Source organism: Ostrea edulis, chromosome 1 (genome assembly GCF_947568905.1).
Source record: "Ostrea edulis chromosome 1, xbOstEdul1.1, whole genome shotgun sequence".
Classification (NCBI taxonomy): Eukaryota; Metazoa; Mollusca; class Bivalvia; order Ostreida; family Ostreidae; genus Ostrea; species Ostrea edulis.
In genome coordinates this window covers 66,955,413-66,971,214 of record NC_079164.1, presented here as the reverse complement: position 1 = coordinate 66,971,214, position 15,802 = coordinate 66,955,413, and the positions used below count along the sequence as shown (strand labels likewise).

At 35.2% G+C, this 15,802-nt stretch overlaps 1 protein-coding gene across 2 annotated transcripts; it reads left to right on the top strand.

The window, feature by feature from the left end:
* The first annotated feature begins 771 nt into the window (after window positions 1–771).
* Window positions 772–12,211, top strand: LOC125646609 (carbohydrate sulfotransferase 5-like). Of its 2 annotated transcripts, XM_048873013.2 has the most exons (6): window positions 772–821; window positions 5,989–6,109; window positions 6,240–6,416; window positions 6,742–6,843; window positions 7,638–7,818; window positions 10,048–12,211. In XM_048873013.2, the coding sequence occupies exons 3-6, from the start codon at window positions 6,344–6,346 to the stop codon at window positions 10,871–10,873; spliced, it is 1,182 nt and encodes a 393-aa protein (XP_048728970.2). In that variant the 5' UTR covers window positions 772–821; window positions 5,989–6,109; window positions 6,240–6,343; the 3' UTR covers window positions 10,874–12,211. The 2 variants fall into 2 exon arrangements, with proteins under 2 accessions (XP_048728970.2, XP_056013455.1); XM_056157480.1 differs by lacking the exon at window positions 772–821 and having other exon boundaries at window positions 4,980–6,109.
* The last annotated feature ends 3,591 nt before the right edge of the window (window positions 12,212–15,802 follow it).

Here is a 15,802-nt window from a genome sequence, read left to right as displayed (position 1 = left end):
TACTGCTCCTGGGCACCTGATCCCACCTCTGGTGTATCCAAGGGACCGTGTTTGCCCAACTATGAAAAGCGAAGATAACGAACAGTGATCAATTTCATAACTCTTATAAGCAATACAAAACAGAGAGTTGGGCAAACACGAACCCCTGGATATAACTATCTATTTTGTATTGTTTATGGGAGTTGACATTCGTTATCTTCACCTTTTATGGAGTTGGTCGGATTTTTGTTTAATCAAATATCTAGGAGCAACTGGATTTCCAGAGTAAACTTAAAACCACTTTGTAAATTGGTCAATCATCTTAAGTATATATTTATTTCTGTTTTTACATTTTACAAATGGACCAATAAAATCAATATACATTCTTTCCAGAGGGACCCCGGCATGGTATTCACCAAGGTTTACTCTTGAATGAGTATTTGCCTAATGTTTCCTGTTGGTATTGCTTATGGGACAAAACATGACATAAGATTTTAAATTTCTGCTTATTCCAAACCAGATATATTTTTCGTTGATATTCCAGCACTTCCTCACACTGATGTTCCGAAATTACTGCATCGGGCTTTGCTCGTAATAGTCTGTTTGGAATACGATGTAACTGTTTCTAATCCTTACCCATTCCTCAATTGTGCTCGAATATTAATTCTTCTTACACTGTACAGCAAGTTTAGACACTCAGACGCAATGACTGAGAAAAAATCTTATGGAGAGTCAATTCAGTTCAACACATCTGCCTTTATGCTTTTTTTTCGTTCTCTCTTGGCAGCTCGAAGTTCAGAAGTGCACCAGAGAGCCTGGGCGCATGGTAGTCACCTTTACAAGTACAGTCGTAACAATATCTACAATGTTTTAAGTGTTGTTTTGTAAATTTCTACATATTCTTCCATCTAATATTCAGGAATCTGCAAGTCCCCAGAGGACTAATGCTAGTTCAGATTACGTAGAAGTAGGTGGAGTTCGGAATGCCCTCTATTTTTCATTTTCGTTAGGACTCGTGGCGCAACGAGTCGCTGTCATAAGTACTAAATATAGCTTAATTGTACCTTCATACATGAATATCTTAACTGTATTGAGGAAGACGAAATTAGTTTTGGTTAATTCATTTTACCGAAATTCAATCTCACACATAACAACAGAAAATAGTAGTTATTACTCTTTTCTCATTAAAGTACAGTTAATCACGTCTACTATAATGTACGAATTTTGACTTTTTTCACATCACACAGAGGGAGGTTGGCCTATTATAAGCGGTGTCTGAAATATAGAATATAGAACCTTAAGTTTATATACGGTGTCTAAAATATAGAAATATGATTTATTTCACATCACTCAGAGGTAGGTAGGTAGGTCTATATGCGGTGTCTAAAATATATGGAATATAGAAAATTAACTTATTTCACATCATTCAGGGGTAGGTATAGAAATTAGACTTATTTCAGGTCACCCAAGGGTAGGCAGGTATGTGTACGGTGTCTTGAATGTAGAATATAGAATTTGACTTATTTCACGTCACTCAGAGGTAGGTATAGAAATTAGACTTATTTCACATCACTCAAAGGTATGTATGTCCATATACGGTGTCTAAAATATAGAATATAGAAATTTATTTCACACCACTCAGAGGTATTTTGATCGATCTACGGTGTCTTAAATACAGAGTATAGAAATTTGACTTATTTCACATCACTCGGAGGTAGGTATAGAAATTTGGCTGATTTTACATCACCCAGGGGTAGGCAGGTATCTTCACGATGTCTAAAATATAGTGTCAACAGGAGATGCTTACTCCTCCTAGGCACCTGATCCCACCTCTGGTGTGTCCAGGGGTCCGTGTTTGCCCAACTATCTATTTTGTATTGCTTGTAGGAGTTATGAGATTGATCACTGTTCGTTATCTTCACCTTGCATATAGAATATACACATTTGAATTATTTCACACAACTCCGAGGTAGTTTGGTCGATATACGGTGTCTAAAATACAGAATATAGAAATTTAACTTACTTCACATCATTCAGATGTATTTATAAAAATTCAGCTGATTTCACATCACCCAGGAGTAGGCAGGTATATGTACGGTGTACAAAATATAGAATATAGAAATTTGACTTAGTTCACATCACTCAGAGATAGGGATGTTTATATATGGTGTCTAAAATATAGAATATAGAAATTTGATTTATTTGACATCACTTAGTGGTAGGTGTAGAAAGTTTACTTATTCCACATCACTCTACGTGAAATTATAATATCAAATGTAGCGCATTGATGAAAAAAATTTCCGTCCAATGTTTCGTTTGATACATCCATCAAACAAAGAATTATAAGTTTTATTTCTTATCATTTAATTATGTTTTTAAGATAGAAAAACAAATAGTTTCTCCCATCAAAAAGCTTGAATTAACGTTTTTGAAATGGGGCGTAGGAATACATATATGTAAGAATGAAACAACAACAAAACGGCATGGCTGTGCGTTTTGGTCAGGAACCGTTACTGTGCAGATTTAAATGGATTATACGCCAAAGTAAAGGTGCAATGGTTAAAAGTTGAATGAAATATGCCATAAGGGTGCAACAGTGTTTCCAATCAAATGTTTATCTTCATTTCTGCAGAACTCGCAGCTGTCAATATAGATGCATTATATTTAATCAGATTTATACGTAAATTGTTCTCAACTGCATGGCATTTATGGAGAAATCATAACAATTCATAAAGATATCAAAGGCCAAAATATTGAAAATGTAAATATTCAAAAATAAATTTTATCTCATTTTCTTTTACAATTAATACTCATTTGCGTTCAGTAGATTTTATGTAGAATGGAAAGTACTCGTATGTAATTTTCTTGGGAAATCCTTGTAATTCAACTAAAGAGAACAATCAATTACGCATTTGGAATGCCTAATACGCCAGTTTTGAGATACGAACTCTTCTGTATAGGAGGTGCATTTAGTGGAACTTTGAATGCCTAAGTGGGACAGAGTGGACCTACAGTCAACGAGGAAGACGATGAAAAGTATTAAAAGCGGCTTCTCCTTAAATATGTAAATGTGGGATACACAAAATACTATCGAAAGAAATGTTTTACTAAAGCGGAAAAAAATTGCAAGTAATATCTTAGATATGGTACTTATGACCAACGAAATAACGTAATATGATAAGAATTATATGTATTTAATTACTAACTAAATACTTATCTCTTACTTAGTTTGTGTATCAGTCGAATTCGGGTGATCAAACAACGTATGGGAAACTTACTGAGTACATCCACTTACGCAGTGATGAATATTTGTCCCACTTCCTCGTGTAAACAAATTGTTTCGCGCCTTACTATGTACGAGAGTTCTCCACAGGGAAATAACTCGGACGTCTCTCGAAACCGGCGTATTGATGAATATTCTGTAGAGTTCTCTAATTGTTTTAAGATACTACATGTAGCAGTGTCCTATTTGTTAAATAGAAAGCTCTTTGTTATCAAATTAAACTCAAATCAACGACATCAAAACGTATGACTTTTCAACACTTTGTACGGCCATTCCTCACGATAGCATTATGACACCATAGACATTTCAACAAAAATGGTAAAAAGGGAAATATTCATATCTAGTGATCAACTATTCAAAAGATTACTTTGTTAAAAAACACTCAGATTATACGTATAAGTACTCTAAAGTCGATATGCTTACTTCTCCTAGGCACCTGATCTCACCTCTTATATACCCAAGGGCTCGTGTTTGTCAAACTCTTTATTTTGTATTCTTCGTGGGAGTTATGAGATTCATCACTGTTTGTTATCTTCATCTTTCATTAAGAAGATGCTGGAGTTCCTCAATGACAATATATTCGTATTCTTTGATGATCAGGTCTTCCAAAAGTCTGGTGTAGAATTCCATGGGCACAAATTGTGCTCCTTTATTAGCAGACCTGTTTTATACTCTTACGGGGCCGAATTTATCTAAAAGCTTCTACTTGAGAAGAAAAAATCCTTTAGTGTGGCCTTCAACTCGACATTTAGATATATCAGCGGCGTTTTATCTATTAACAATGATAATTTTTATTCATATGTCGATTCGATATATCCCAGTGAACTCGAAATAAAAGGCACAACAGAGTCTTCCACATCTGCTTCGTACTTAAGATATTTATTGAACATACATGTGGATGTTAACGGCAAACTAACAACTCAACTTCGTGACAAATGGGATGACTTTGAACAGCTTCTGCATGATCAACTTCCCAAATTTATGTAGCGATATTCTATTGTCACCTGCATCTGTCAATTGATTCGTCATGCAAGAGCTTGTACTGCGTATGATCAGTGTTTAAATCCAGGAGAGAGAGAGAGAGAGAGAGAGAGAGAGAGAGAGAGAGAGAGAGAGAGAGAGATAGAGATGATACAGAGCACATAGCTTAAAAATAGTATACACGAGAAATATTGTTTACAAAGGGATATATTGTAATGAAGTGATATTTCTTTATACTCTGATTTTGACTGCGGATTACTCCGTTTGCCTGATCAAGATATAGGGCTCACGGCGGGTGTGACCGGTTGATAGGGGATGCTTACTCCTTTTAGGCACCTGATCCCACCTCTAGTATATCCAGGGATCTGTGTTTGACCAACTCTTAATTTTGTATTCCTTATAGGAGTTATGATTAAGAGATTGAGCATTGTTCGTTATTTTCACCTTTTTAGGGTAAAGTATGTTTATTTAAGAAATAAATGTTTATATTGGAGAGGGTCTCCTATTACTAGCCTATATAGATTTAAAGGGGCATGGACACGATCTGAGCTGAAATTTTTCAAATTTTATTTTTCCATTTTTATAGTTTACAATGCTTAACTAAAGTATTTTTAATGGTCAATCAAAATTTGAATATCAGTTGTTGAGTTATAAGTGAAATACATCACTCGCAATTCTTTGTTATGTAAACAAGGCTCGTGCCATGTTTTTGTTTACATTAGACTGTTTAATAGAAAATAGCGTGTTTATAACAAAATAAGATGTGCCAAACACTAGAAAATATTTAATTGTGTTAAGAATTCACTTATAAATTGAAAAAAATCTGCTTTAAACGAAACTTTTACTAGTTTATTTAACCTATGTAAAAAAAAAAAAAAAAAAAAAAAACATGACACGAGCCTTGTTTACATAACAAGGACTTGTGACCTCTGTATCTCCCATGTACCTTAAATACTGACATTCAAATTGTTGCTGAGCATTAGTAATACCTTAATTAAGCATTCTAAACATTAAAAATCAAAAAGTAAAATTTGAAAATTTTCAGCTGAAATCGTGTCCATGTCCCTTTAAGATAGGGTTTACTGAGTTAAAATAATTTGTCATTTTCATTTCTTTTGTATATATGATATACTATGCTTAAAATGCTTCCATTAATTGTTTACATACCCCATCCTGCAAACAAGCTCTCCCGTGGGTATCCAGGTTAGAATAGGTCGTCAGTACTCCTTGGTTGTCGTAAGAGGCGACTTTAAATCGGGCGGATCTTTCAAGATCCCTCATTGCTCAAAGGCTGTAAGCGCCGAGCATAAGCCAAAATTTTGCAGACCTTCACGGGCAATGATGATGTCTCCATATGAATGAAAATTCTCGTGGGGGACGTTAAAACAATATAAAATCGATCAATTTATCTATCAAGCTAGACATTTACTCCTAGTAGATCTACATTGTAATCTGAAGTTTTTGTGGCAAGTTGACAGGTTGGCATTCATCGAGAAACATAAAGATTGAAAATGCATCTTTTTATCATCGACATAACACGGGAGAATATTATTAAAATAAAAATAAGATATCAAAATGATAAAAATAAAATGTTAAAATGAAAAAAATAAAATAAAATATTAAGAACTAGCTGTCTGTTACGATGATACGAAACATCAAGATTCAATATTTAATGTCATGGAGACATTCTGTACATCCTGTGTTATACGATTCTCATTTTATAAGTTTTCCTTTTATCATTATAGGAATTCTTAATGCTGAAACACAATTTACAAAACAGTCATCATGGAAATGTTGTCATTTCACTTTGATTGTTCCCTAGCCATCTACATTGTATTTCTATAAAGAAAACACACAGGCGCCATAGTGAGCAATGACCGAACCATCTGGATTTACATTCTTAATTCAATTCTTTATGGGGATTTTATGTAGGATTAAATACATTTGCGACATTACACAGATAACATGTCTCCTTTCCCTTTTGTTACACTAATAGCTGGTACCAGTTTGTGGCGATCATTCAACGGATGGGGATCTTTAAATATCAAAATACGAATACACAACAGGAAGCGGTTTTAAATCAGATGAAAGGTAAACAGCATGATGAAGGATCTGAGAAAGCTGTGGAAGTATATACAGTGTTTCATGATTGTAGTCTCGCTGTATGTTGTGTGTAAGTATTATCAACTCTACTGGCAAGGGTTTATGTTCTATGAAATGTGCAAGTTACAATATGATATTCATCATTTATGAGTGATATTCAATATTTAGACAGCAGTTACATACGGGTATATTTATTCACGTTACGTCATGTACATGTATGTATATATATATATGTACATCACTGCAGATTCCTCGTATAACACAAGTAACAGCAATAATTTAATTTTGCCGGAGGTCTCTCACGAATGAACGCAGATATTAATATTACTTGTATATAAATAAGAATCTGTTGAGAGCAATTTTAAGAGATTGTTTACCGTTAATTTCCATTGTAGATGCACTCTATGTTGGAATGGCTCTGAAAAACCTTGAGTTGTACAGAAAACCTAAGACTTACAATCTTCGGAACATCGTTACAGTGACGAATCAGACGATACGTTAGTATGCAATGATATATATTGTTTTTGTTTGTTCATTCTCTAACATCTTATTGAGAATATTCTATTTGTTTTAATGCGTCCTCTAAACAAGACCCGTGGGGATCCAGGTTAGAATAGGTCTTCGGTACCACTTGCTTGTAAGAGGCGACTAAATGGGGCGGTCCTTCGGATGAGACCGCAAAAACCGAGGTCCAACGTCACAGCAGGTGTGGCACGATAAAGATCCCTCCTTGTTCAAAGGCCGTAAGCGCCGAGCATCGGCCTAAATTTCGTAGCCCTTCACGTACTGGCAATGGTGGCGTCTCCATATAAAACAAAGATTCTCGAGAGGGACATTAAATAATATATAATCAATCCCCTAATAATTTGAAGTGTCCTGATTTTACATCTCCATGTACTCAATGGCCTCACGACAGGACCGTTCGTAAAATGGAAAACTTCTCCAAAAAAAACAAACATTCACGTCTAATTCACGAACCCCCGACGTACCACTCACAAAAAGAACATTATATAACGACTGAGCTACCGAGGCAGTGAGGGTCACGTGTGCCGGTAATTGTGTAACCCTGTTTTCATTGCACAGTCTCTCTTCTGTAGTGGTAAGCTAGATTAGACGAAACAGATTCAATGCTTCATCGATATGTTTTAATCAGTACCTTCAAAAATATTTTGCTACTAATTGACAGGAAATTTTCGTCGTGAATTATTTCATAAATTGTATTTAGTTCTTGAGGGCGGGGATCCTGAAAACGACAAGTCCTCAAAGCAACTGAAATGAACTTTTATATCAGAGAGCAAGAGGGTAAAGAAGATTTTGGTAGTGGCGTACCAGAGAAGTGGGTCGACGTTCACATCAGAAATCCTTCAACACGGAGGAAACCGGACATTCTTCAGCATGGAGCCACTGTGGCAGATTTATAGGACTTGTTATAGACGGAGCGTGGGCATATGTTGTCCCAATAACAAGTGTAGGTGAGTACAATAGTACAATGTACATAGCCAGACCAAGCCGCCAGAACGTATGTTTCTAAATCATTACTTTCAACTCTGTGTGGGTTACCGTAAGATATATTATATTAGTTATATGAATTCTTGGCAAGGTAAATGGACTAGCTCACATTCCCTGTCAAACTTTATATTCTCCCGAGTCCTTAGGCAATTTGTGTGTAATGTTCAAATACCCGGGTTTTTTTCTTCATCTCAGGTTTCACCTGAGTAATAAGTATTCCAAAAGCAGTAATGATTTTCTCCTCAATACAGGGCTAAATTCCCCAAAAAGAAATGAAAGTACGCCAACAAGAGTTATGTGCCACTTATGATGCTTTATATAGAAAGTTGACAAGGGAATTAGTCTAGTCTGAGGAAAGTATGTGTGAGGTAATAGATACATTGAAACAAAATGCAGACTTGAAATTTACAAAAACAATAATTTGTACCAGACGCTGTATCAAACTGGAATTCTCTTAGCATAGAATCAAGACAGGTTTCTTCAATTAAACAGTTTCGTAAAAGCGTTAGCTCTAATATCAGCAATCCCCCCCCGCCCCCCCCCTTCCCCCCCCCCCCCCCCCCCCCGTTACTTTTCATATGGTTCTCGTCTGTTCATACCAAACTGAGGTACACGTGTATTTTGAATTATGATCTTTATATCTACGCAATATTATTGATTCTCCATTATGTTCCTGTAACATGCGTGAAGACGCATATCACTTTTTCTTTATTTGTAAGAAATACTCAACAATTGCAAGATACAAATTAATGGATAGATTGCTAAGGTTAAATGATTTAATTATTATTGATACACATCTTCTGCTTTAGAGTGATAATGTCTTGTCTACCAAATTAAATAACTATATTTTTTTTATGTTCAGACGTATATTCATGAAACAAAAAGATTTAGCATGATCATATTGTATTGTGTTTCTATAGAACACTCACCATGATTGTATTCTCTATTCTGCCCATTCGTTCGCAGATAGTATAACCATGATACTGTACATGTATAAAACTTCACAAAGATCTCGGTGGAATTCTGTAGACTTTATTCCTTTCTAAGTGGTACTAGTCCTAAACCATGTACATGTATGCGTGTGAGTGTGTGTGGTAAAAGACTGAAACAAAGAAACATGTTCTAATTACTAATTGATTCACAGAACATATATAATAGCTATTGAATACAATGAAACATATGACAAATTGGTAATTATAATAATAAAGGCTGAAGGACTATCAAGAGTAACAATATAAGTCCAAACTATGTATTTATAACACAAATGGCTTTCCATAGAAAATTGTTAGAACCGTACTTTTATACATATAAAGTTTATGACAATAATGGTTTTCCATACTTTTAAGAGTGAATGAGAGAATTACTGATACAGTCTAAATTCCTAATTATAGCAAATAATAAACATTGTAATGATATATACAACAATAAATATGCACAAATATCACAATGTACTTACACTGTGTGCCTGCATACGGATGAAAATCTGAGGAGCTCAGAGTGAACGGTGAGTGGTGTGGGTCACACCCAAAACAAATAAACAGGAAGTAAGGAACATTAACTCTTTTAAAAAAGAAAGATAACTAATTCACATTATCAGGGAAAATAACTCTTGTAGATGTAAAGGAAAATAACTCTAGGGAAAACTTAGCATAAAAATGTAAATAAATACAAGAACATTACATTCTCTGTATGATCATTTTTCAATGACAATTGTGTGTTATTAGGTTATAAGGGGAAGAACTCGTAAGTTGTATGAACTTGTTCCTGATCCTTTGTATATATTATATACAATAAATACCTTCAAATCAAAAACAGTGGTTTTATTAAATGGCCAAAATTTGTCCAAACATTGGATCATACAGCTTTAAAGTTATTTGTTGTATTTTAAGAAACTAGCGTACTTTGGGAAGGCCTGTTGAACACAAGTTTCAAATAAGTATTTGAGAATACATACCCTTTCGTAAAGACGTGTAAAATTTAAATGTGTGCAATCTCTTAGATTAAAAACCAAGTGTCCAAGTTCTGAGTACCCACCTACCAATGTGAAGTTCACTGTACTGTAATATCCATGCAAATGAATCAGTTTAGTAACGCAACAGGAAGAGGAATGTTGTATGAGAGGGTTCAAAGTTTTTACTGGAGTTTTTATGATTTATATGTCATATAATATCTTTCTCCAATTTTCTTTTCAGGTCGCCTGTCCATCCTAACGAGGAAATTCACCAGACCTTGTCAGTGTTCCGATCCATATACTCCTGCAATTTTACCGCCTTACCTTACGATATATTAAAATCATTTGCGACTTTTCCCAGTACAGAACACGAAAATATAAAAAGATTAAGATGTTTCAATCTGAAGACAGCGGAACTGGAGCAGAGAGTCTCTTTGCATTATGATAACTGTGTACAGAGGCTGACACGTGCTTGTGGTTCCTCATCCGTCATCATCATTAAGACGCTCCGCATTAACATCGAGTTGGCTTTAGAACTGAAAGCCTCATTGGACAACTTGTATATTGTTCACCTCTTCAGGGATCCCAGGGCCATATTTTTCTCAAGGGCCAAAGTTGGGGCACTGACAAATGACCCCATAAACGTCCAGGCCAAAGCTTTGTGCTCAGTGTTGTACAAGAACAATATGGACGCTCTTCATAGATCAGACAAAGTATATAATTTACTATATGAACGCATTGCGAAGGAACCTCATAGAGTTGTAAGGAGTCTCTTTAAATTTTGTGAACTAAACTTTTCCATGACCACTTCTGAATGGCTACAAAGCTTTACGAATGGCTCTATACAACTTCCAAGGCACAAACTCCTTTCAAAAAAATATGGCGCGTTTTCTGCATATTCAAAGGAATCATTCGAAGTTTCTCGGAAATGGAGAAAAAAGATATCACTAAATACAAATAAAATTATCCAAGACTCTTGCAAGGAAGTCTTAGATATTTTTAGACTGCGTGTTTTCGAAGAAGAGCGGGAGCTTAGAAATTTCGGTATACAGGTGTTGAAAGGCTGAGCTTAGAGAAGTTTCAAATCTTTCTTGATGGGGGACAAGTTAGGGCTGCAAATGTATATTTGAGTGATTATAAGGCAACCTTATAAGCATGGGAGTTTCACCTATATCAGCAGGGGTAAAACTTAGCAGTGTATAGTAATTGTACATGATCTTGTATCCATTTCTACTCCTTTTTGTCAGATCTGTAAAGGATTAAACATTTAATAGTGGTAAAAAATGACTACATGTAAGTGTTTTACCTTGTTATTGTTGCTAAGTAAAGCCATGTCAGAATTCACACTCCTGGTGCTTTACTTTCAGTATTTTGATTTACGTCTGATTTCATTTTCAACACACTATAGTATAAATATTGTGGTTTTTGTGAAACCTATATTTATGAAACTGTATTTATGCATTGCATGTCAGTGCTTTGGTGCAGTAAATTTTCTAGCATTAAAAACCAAGAAAGTGTTCAAGCTGGTTCCGGAGTGATGTGCCAGTGTTCCTTGTTTTTGTTCAATTACCATACACAGACCAGTAGAAATTCATGTAGCAGAAGTCCTGGACCGCTTGAAGTCACAGTTCCCCTGTGTGTTATTGGACGAGAAAGGACAGACGTCCCCAACTAAAAAGAATACATGCGACATGTTTGCTAGGGATTAGTGTTTGAAACATTTCTTTGTTGCAATTAGAACCTTCAATGTCCTTTTCTGGAGTGCATTCGCAGTGTGCATAATTATGTATAATGAGCATTGCGTCTTTGAAGTTAGCTATAGAAAGGTATGAAATTTATATCCCCTGGAATGTTCCTATTCACTAAAAGACTGACAAAGCAATGCATGCGTGTCCTGATCATGTTGCCGATCTGTAGACGATGTAACATGGCTTCATGGTGAGAGGGAATACAAACAACCAAATAAAGAAACTAGTGCAATAACAGCCATTTCTGTCCATGAACTGTAAACATTCTTCTGTAACTGAACTTCAGTGAGAACGAAGAATTTATGTTTCCAAAAACCAATGCGTGATTTGACATTGCAAAGTTGAAGATTACTTTTAACTTTTCTTGAAAAGGCAAATATATAAACTTTAAAATGTTCATGCTGTTTGTCGTATAGAAATCGTGGGCTGTATCTGTCACCCAAAATTGTTTCTGAGGATTTGCAACATTTAGATGTAAAAAGTATATATATATTCGACTGTAATATTCAACCATACGATTTTTGGACCTATATCTTAGTATGTTAATATACAGGTCCCAAAAAGAATTGATATTTTGTGCAATTTACAATTTCCCCACATATTAATGATTTTACTTTGATTATGTATGATTTTGCAATAAACATGGACTTAACAAAAGATACACAAAAGGAAGCACCGTATGCCTCATCTTGTGACCCCTTGATATACGTAAACAACACGTGGAATTTTCTCTCTCCTACTCGGAGGCCCCGAATCGTAGCTTCTGCCCAGTCAGACATCCTGGATTGTAGTGGCTCTGTTCAGTCAGATATCTTAGGTCATAGTCTCTGCCCAGTCAAATATCCTGGATTGTAGTCTCTGCCCAGTCAGATATCCTTGATTGTAGTCTCTGCCCAGTCAGATATCCTGGGTCGTAGTCTCTGTCTAGTCAGCTATCCAGGGTTGTAGTCTGTCCAGTCAGATTTCCTTGATTGTAGTCATTGTCCAGTCTGATGTCCTGCCTCATAGTCTCTGTCAAGTCAAATATCCTGGATCATAGTCTTAGTCCAGTCAGATGTCCTGGGTCGTAGTCTCTGTCTAGTCAGATATCTTAGGTCATGGTCTCTGTTCAGTCAGATATCCTTGCTTGTAGTCTCTGTCCAGTCAGATATCCTTGCTTTTAGTCTCTGTCCAGTCAGATATCCTTGCTTGTAGTCTTAGTCCAGTCAGATATCCTTGATCGTAGTCTCTGCCCAGTCAGATATCCTGGGTCGTAGTCTGCCCAGTCAGATGTCATGGGTCGTAGTCTCTGTTCTGTCAGATATCCTGGGTCGTAGTCTGCCCAGTCAGATATCTTAGGTCGTGGTCTCTGTCCAGTCAGATATCTTGGATCATAGTCTCTGTCTAGTCAGATGTCCTGGACCAAACACAGCGCACAGAACATCCTGATGATGCGCAGGAGGACCCTAGCCAGGAGACAACACACAGTGCAAGGAACCTCTCCGTGTCTAACTCGTCCGAGGACAGCGATGGGGAATCGATGGAGGAACTTGGTCCTCGGGCAAGCCAGTCCAGGCTCTACAGAACAACCAACTAAAGAGACTAGGAATATCATGGCCGAAATGGGAAGACGAAGCAGTGTGCAGCAGTTTTGATCAAGATGTCAGTATGATCCTTGAGACAACAATGAAAGGTTTAATTGAAAGGAAGGTTGAGATATTGACCATGATAGTATACAGCAAAGGGGATGAGCGGTTTGAAATGGAGAAATGAAAAACCAAGAAGGTGAACATATCTACATACTCCAAATAGAAGGGAGCAGAAGATCAGGTAGAGAATGCCGTCACGAACTTTAAAAATCAAACAATTCAGAAGAAGCAGAAATAAATCCCTTGACAGACGATATCAGGCTCAGGGGCCATTACGTGCTCACTTTCGATCTCAGTCTCACTTTTATAAAAGGAACATACAGCGAAAAAATAAGACTGAGATTTAAAGGGATCTCCTCTACTACCAGAATCAGATACATGTAAGAGCTTTCAAGAGAACTAAGCAACTCGGAAGCGAAAGAGAAGAACAGTGTGTTAAATAAAAGGGCGGAGACATATGGAACGCCAAATTAACATAAACTCAAATAATTGAAGATATCTTCAATTATTTGAAGATATCATCAATTCATTTGATGCGCGCAACAATTGAATTAAAGATCTCTTCAACTAATTAATGATATCTTCAATTCTGAATTATTGCGCGCATTAATTGAATTGATGATAGCATTAATTCTTCAACTGAACTGATGCGCGCTTCAATTGAATTAATGATCTCTTCAAATGAATTAATGATATCAACAATTGAATTGATGCGCGCTACAATTCAATTGAAGAGAGCAATAATTGATATAATGCGCGCATTAAATCAATTGATGAGAGCAATAATTGAATTGATGCGCGCATTAATTTATTTGATGAGAGCAATAATTGATTTAATTCGCGCATTAATTCAATTATTGCTCTCTTCAATTGAATTATAATGATATCTTTAATTCATTTGAAGAGAGCAATAATTCTTTTAGAGAGAGCAACTATATAATTAAAGATATCTTCAATTCAACATATCCACAATTGAATTAATGATATCTTTAATTGAATTGTTGCTCTCTTTAAAAGAATTGATGCTCTAAATTAATTATTGCGAGCAATATTTCTACTAAATTGATGCTCTCATCAATTGAATTGAAGAGAGCAATAATTGAATTAATGCGCGCATTAAATCAATTATTGCTCTCATTAATTAAATTGATGCGCGCGTTAATTCAATTGATGAGAGCAATAATTGAATTGAAGCGCGCATTAATTCATTTGATGAGAGCAATAATTGATTTAATGCGCGCATTAATTCAATTAAAGAGAGCAATAATTGAATTGATGATATCTTCAAATAATTAAAGATATCTTCAATTATTTGAGTTTATGTTAATTTGGCGCTCCATAGAGACACGATTTGAACTGAAAAAATTCAAATTTTGTTTTCCCATTTTTAATGTCTACAATGCTTAATTAAGGTATTTCTAATGGTCAGCAAAAATTTGAGTTGTTGAGTTACAAGTGAGATACAACACTCACAATTCTTTGTTATGTAAACAAGGCTCGTGTTATGTAGATTGCTCAATAGAAAATAGCGTGTTTAAAACAAAACTAGATGTGACAGACACTATAGAAACTGTTCAATTGTGTTCAGAATTAATTTGTTATTTGAAAAATCTGCTTTAAATGAAACTTTTACCAATATATTTAACCTATGTTTTCTTTCCCACAACTAATATTGAAACTTACTTGGGTTTGTCCACATACATTTTTCTTGAACATGAATAACAAAACTATCTACTATAAATCAAGATTTGTATAATATTGCAGAGTTTTACACGCCATGCTATGGTTTATATGAGGAGTATGATTTTAGCTATGATGAATTACTATGCAGTGCCAACATACCAAGTTTGTATACACACAGGATGCGATGTATGACCGTAATAGAAACGTCTGAAATTCACACCATGTCGGAGATGTTGTGATGTTGTCAAATTTCAGAAGACTACATATCATTTTAGAATTTTAAAGGAGCATTAGCTGTCATTTTATCATCAAAAATTGAATTCAAAGAAAATCGCTGTATATAATATTATACAATTATTGCTGTTTTTTAGGTCAATACGATGATTTAGACACCTGAGGAGTACAATATTCACCGAGACCGTTTTATTATATGATTAAATGATTAAAAAAAAACCTTCAAGATTGTTCTTTGCTTTAATTGTAAGTTTCAACGACCTATTTTTGGTCCTATGTGGAAAAAATAATTCCTTATGTTCACCTGGAAGTCACGTGCAGGTAAACATAACGTAGTTTGATTTCTACATTTTGTTGGATCTCAGCCAATTAGTGAGCTAGGAATTATTTAATCATATAATAAATTTTGATAATAACACCAGTATTTTATTATTTCAAACATTTTTTTAACATCAAAACAGGCACATGAATATGTAATCCTTGTCTTGCAAGACAATAATTCTTCCTTGCATATTTCTTTGTAAACACTAAAAAGCGGTTATATAACGTAGTTTATTAGGTTTCTCTTCTTTTGTACATAATAAGACTTTTAATTAGTCATTGATATACATCCCTATGTCATTGAGAGATTTTAAGGGAAGAAATGGTTATCATCACTTTTACAGCTAATGCCCCTTTACATATTTGGAAATTCCCAAAGTAT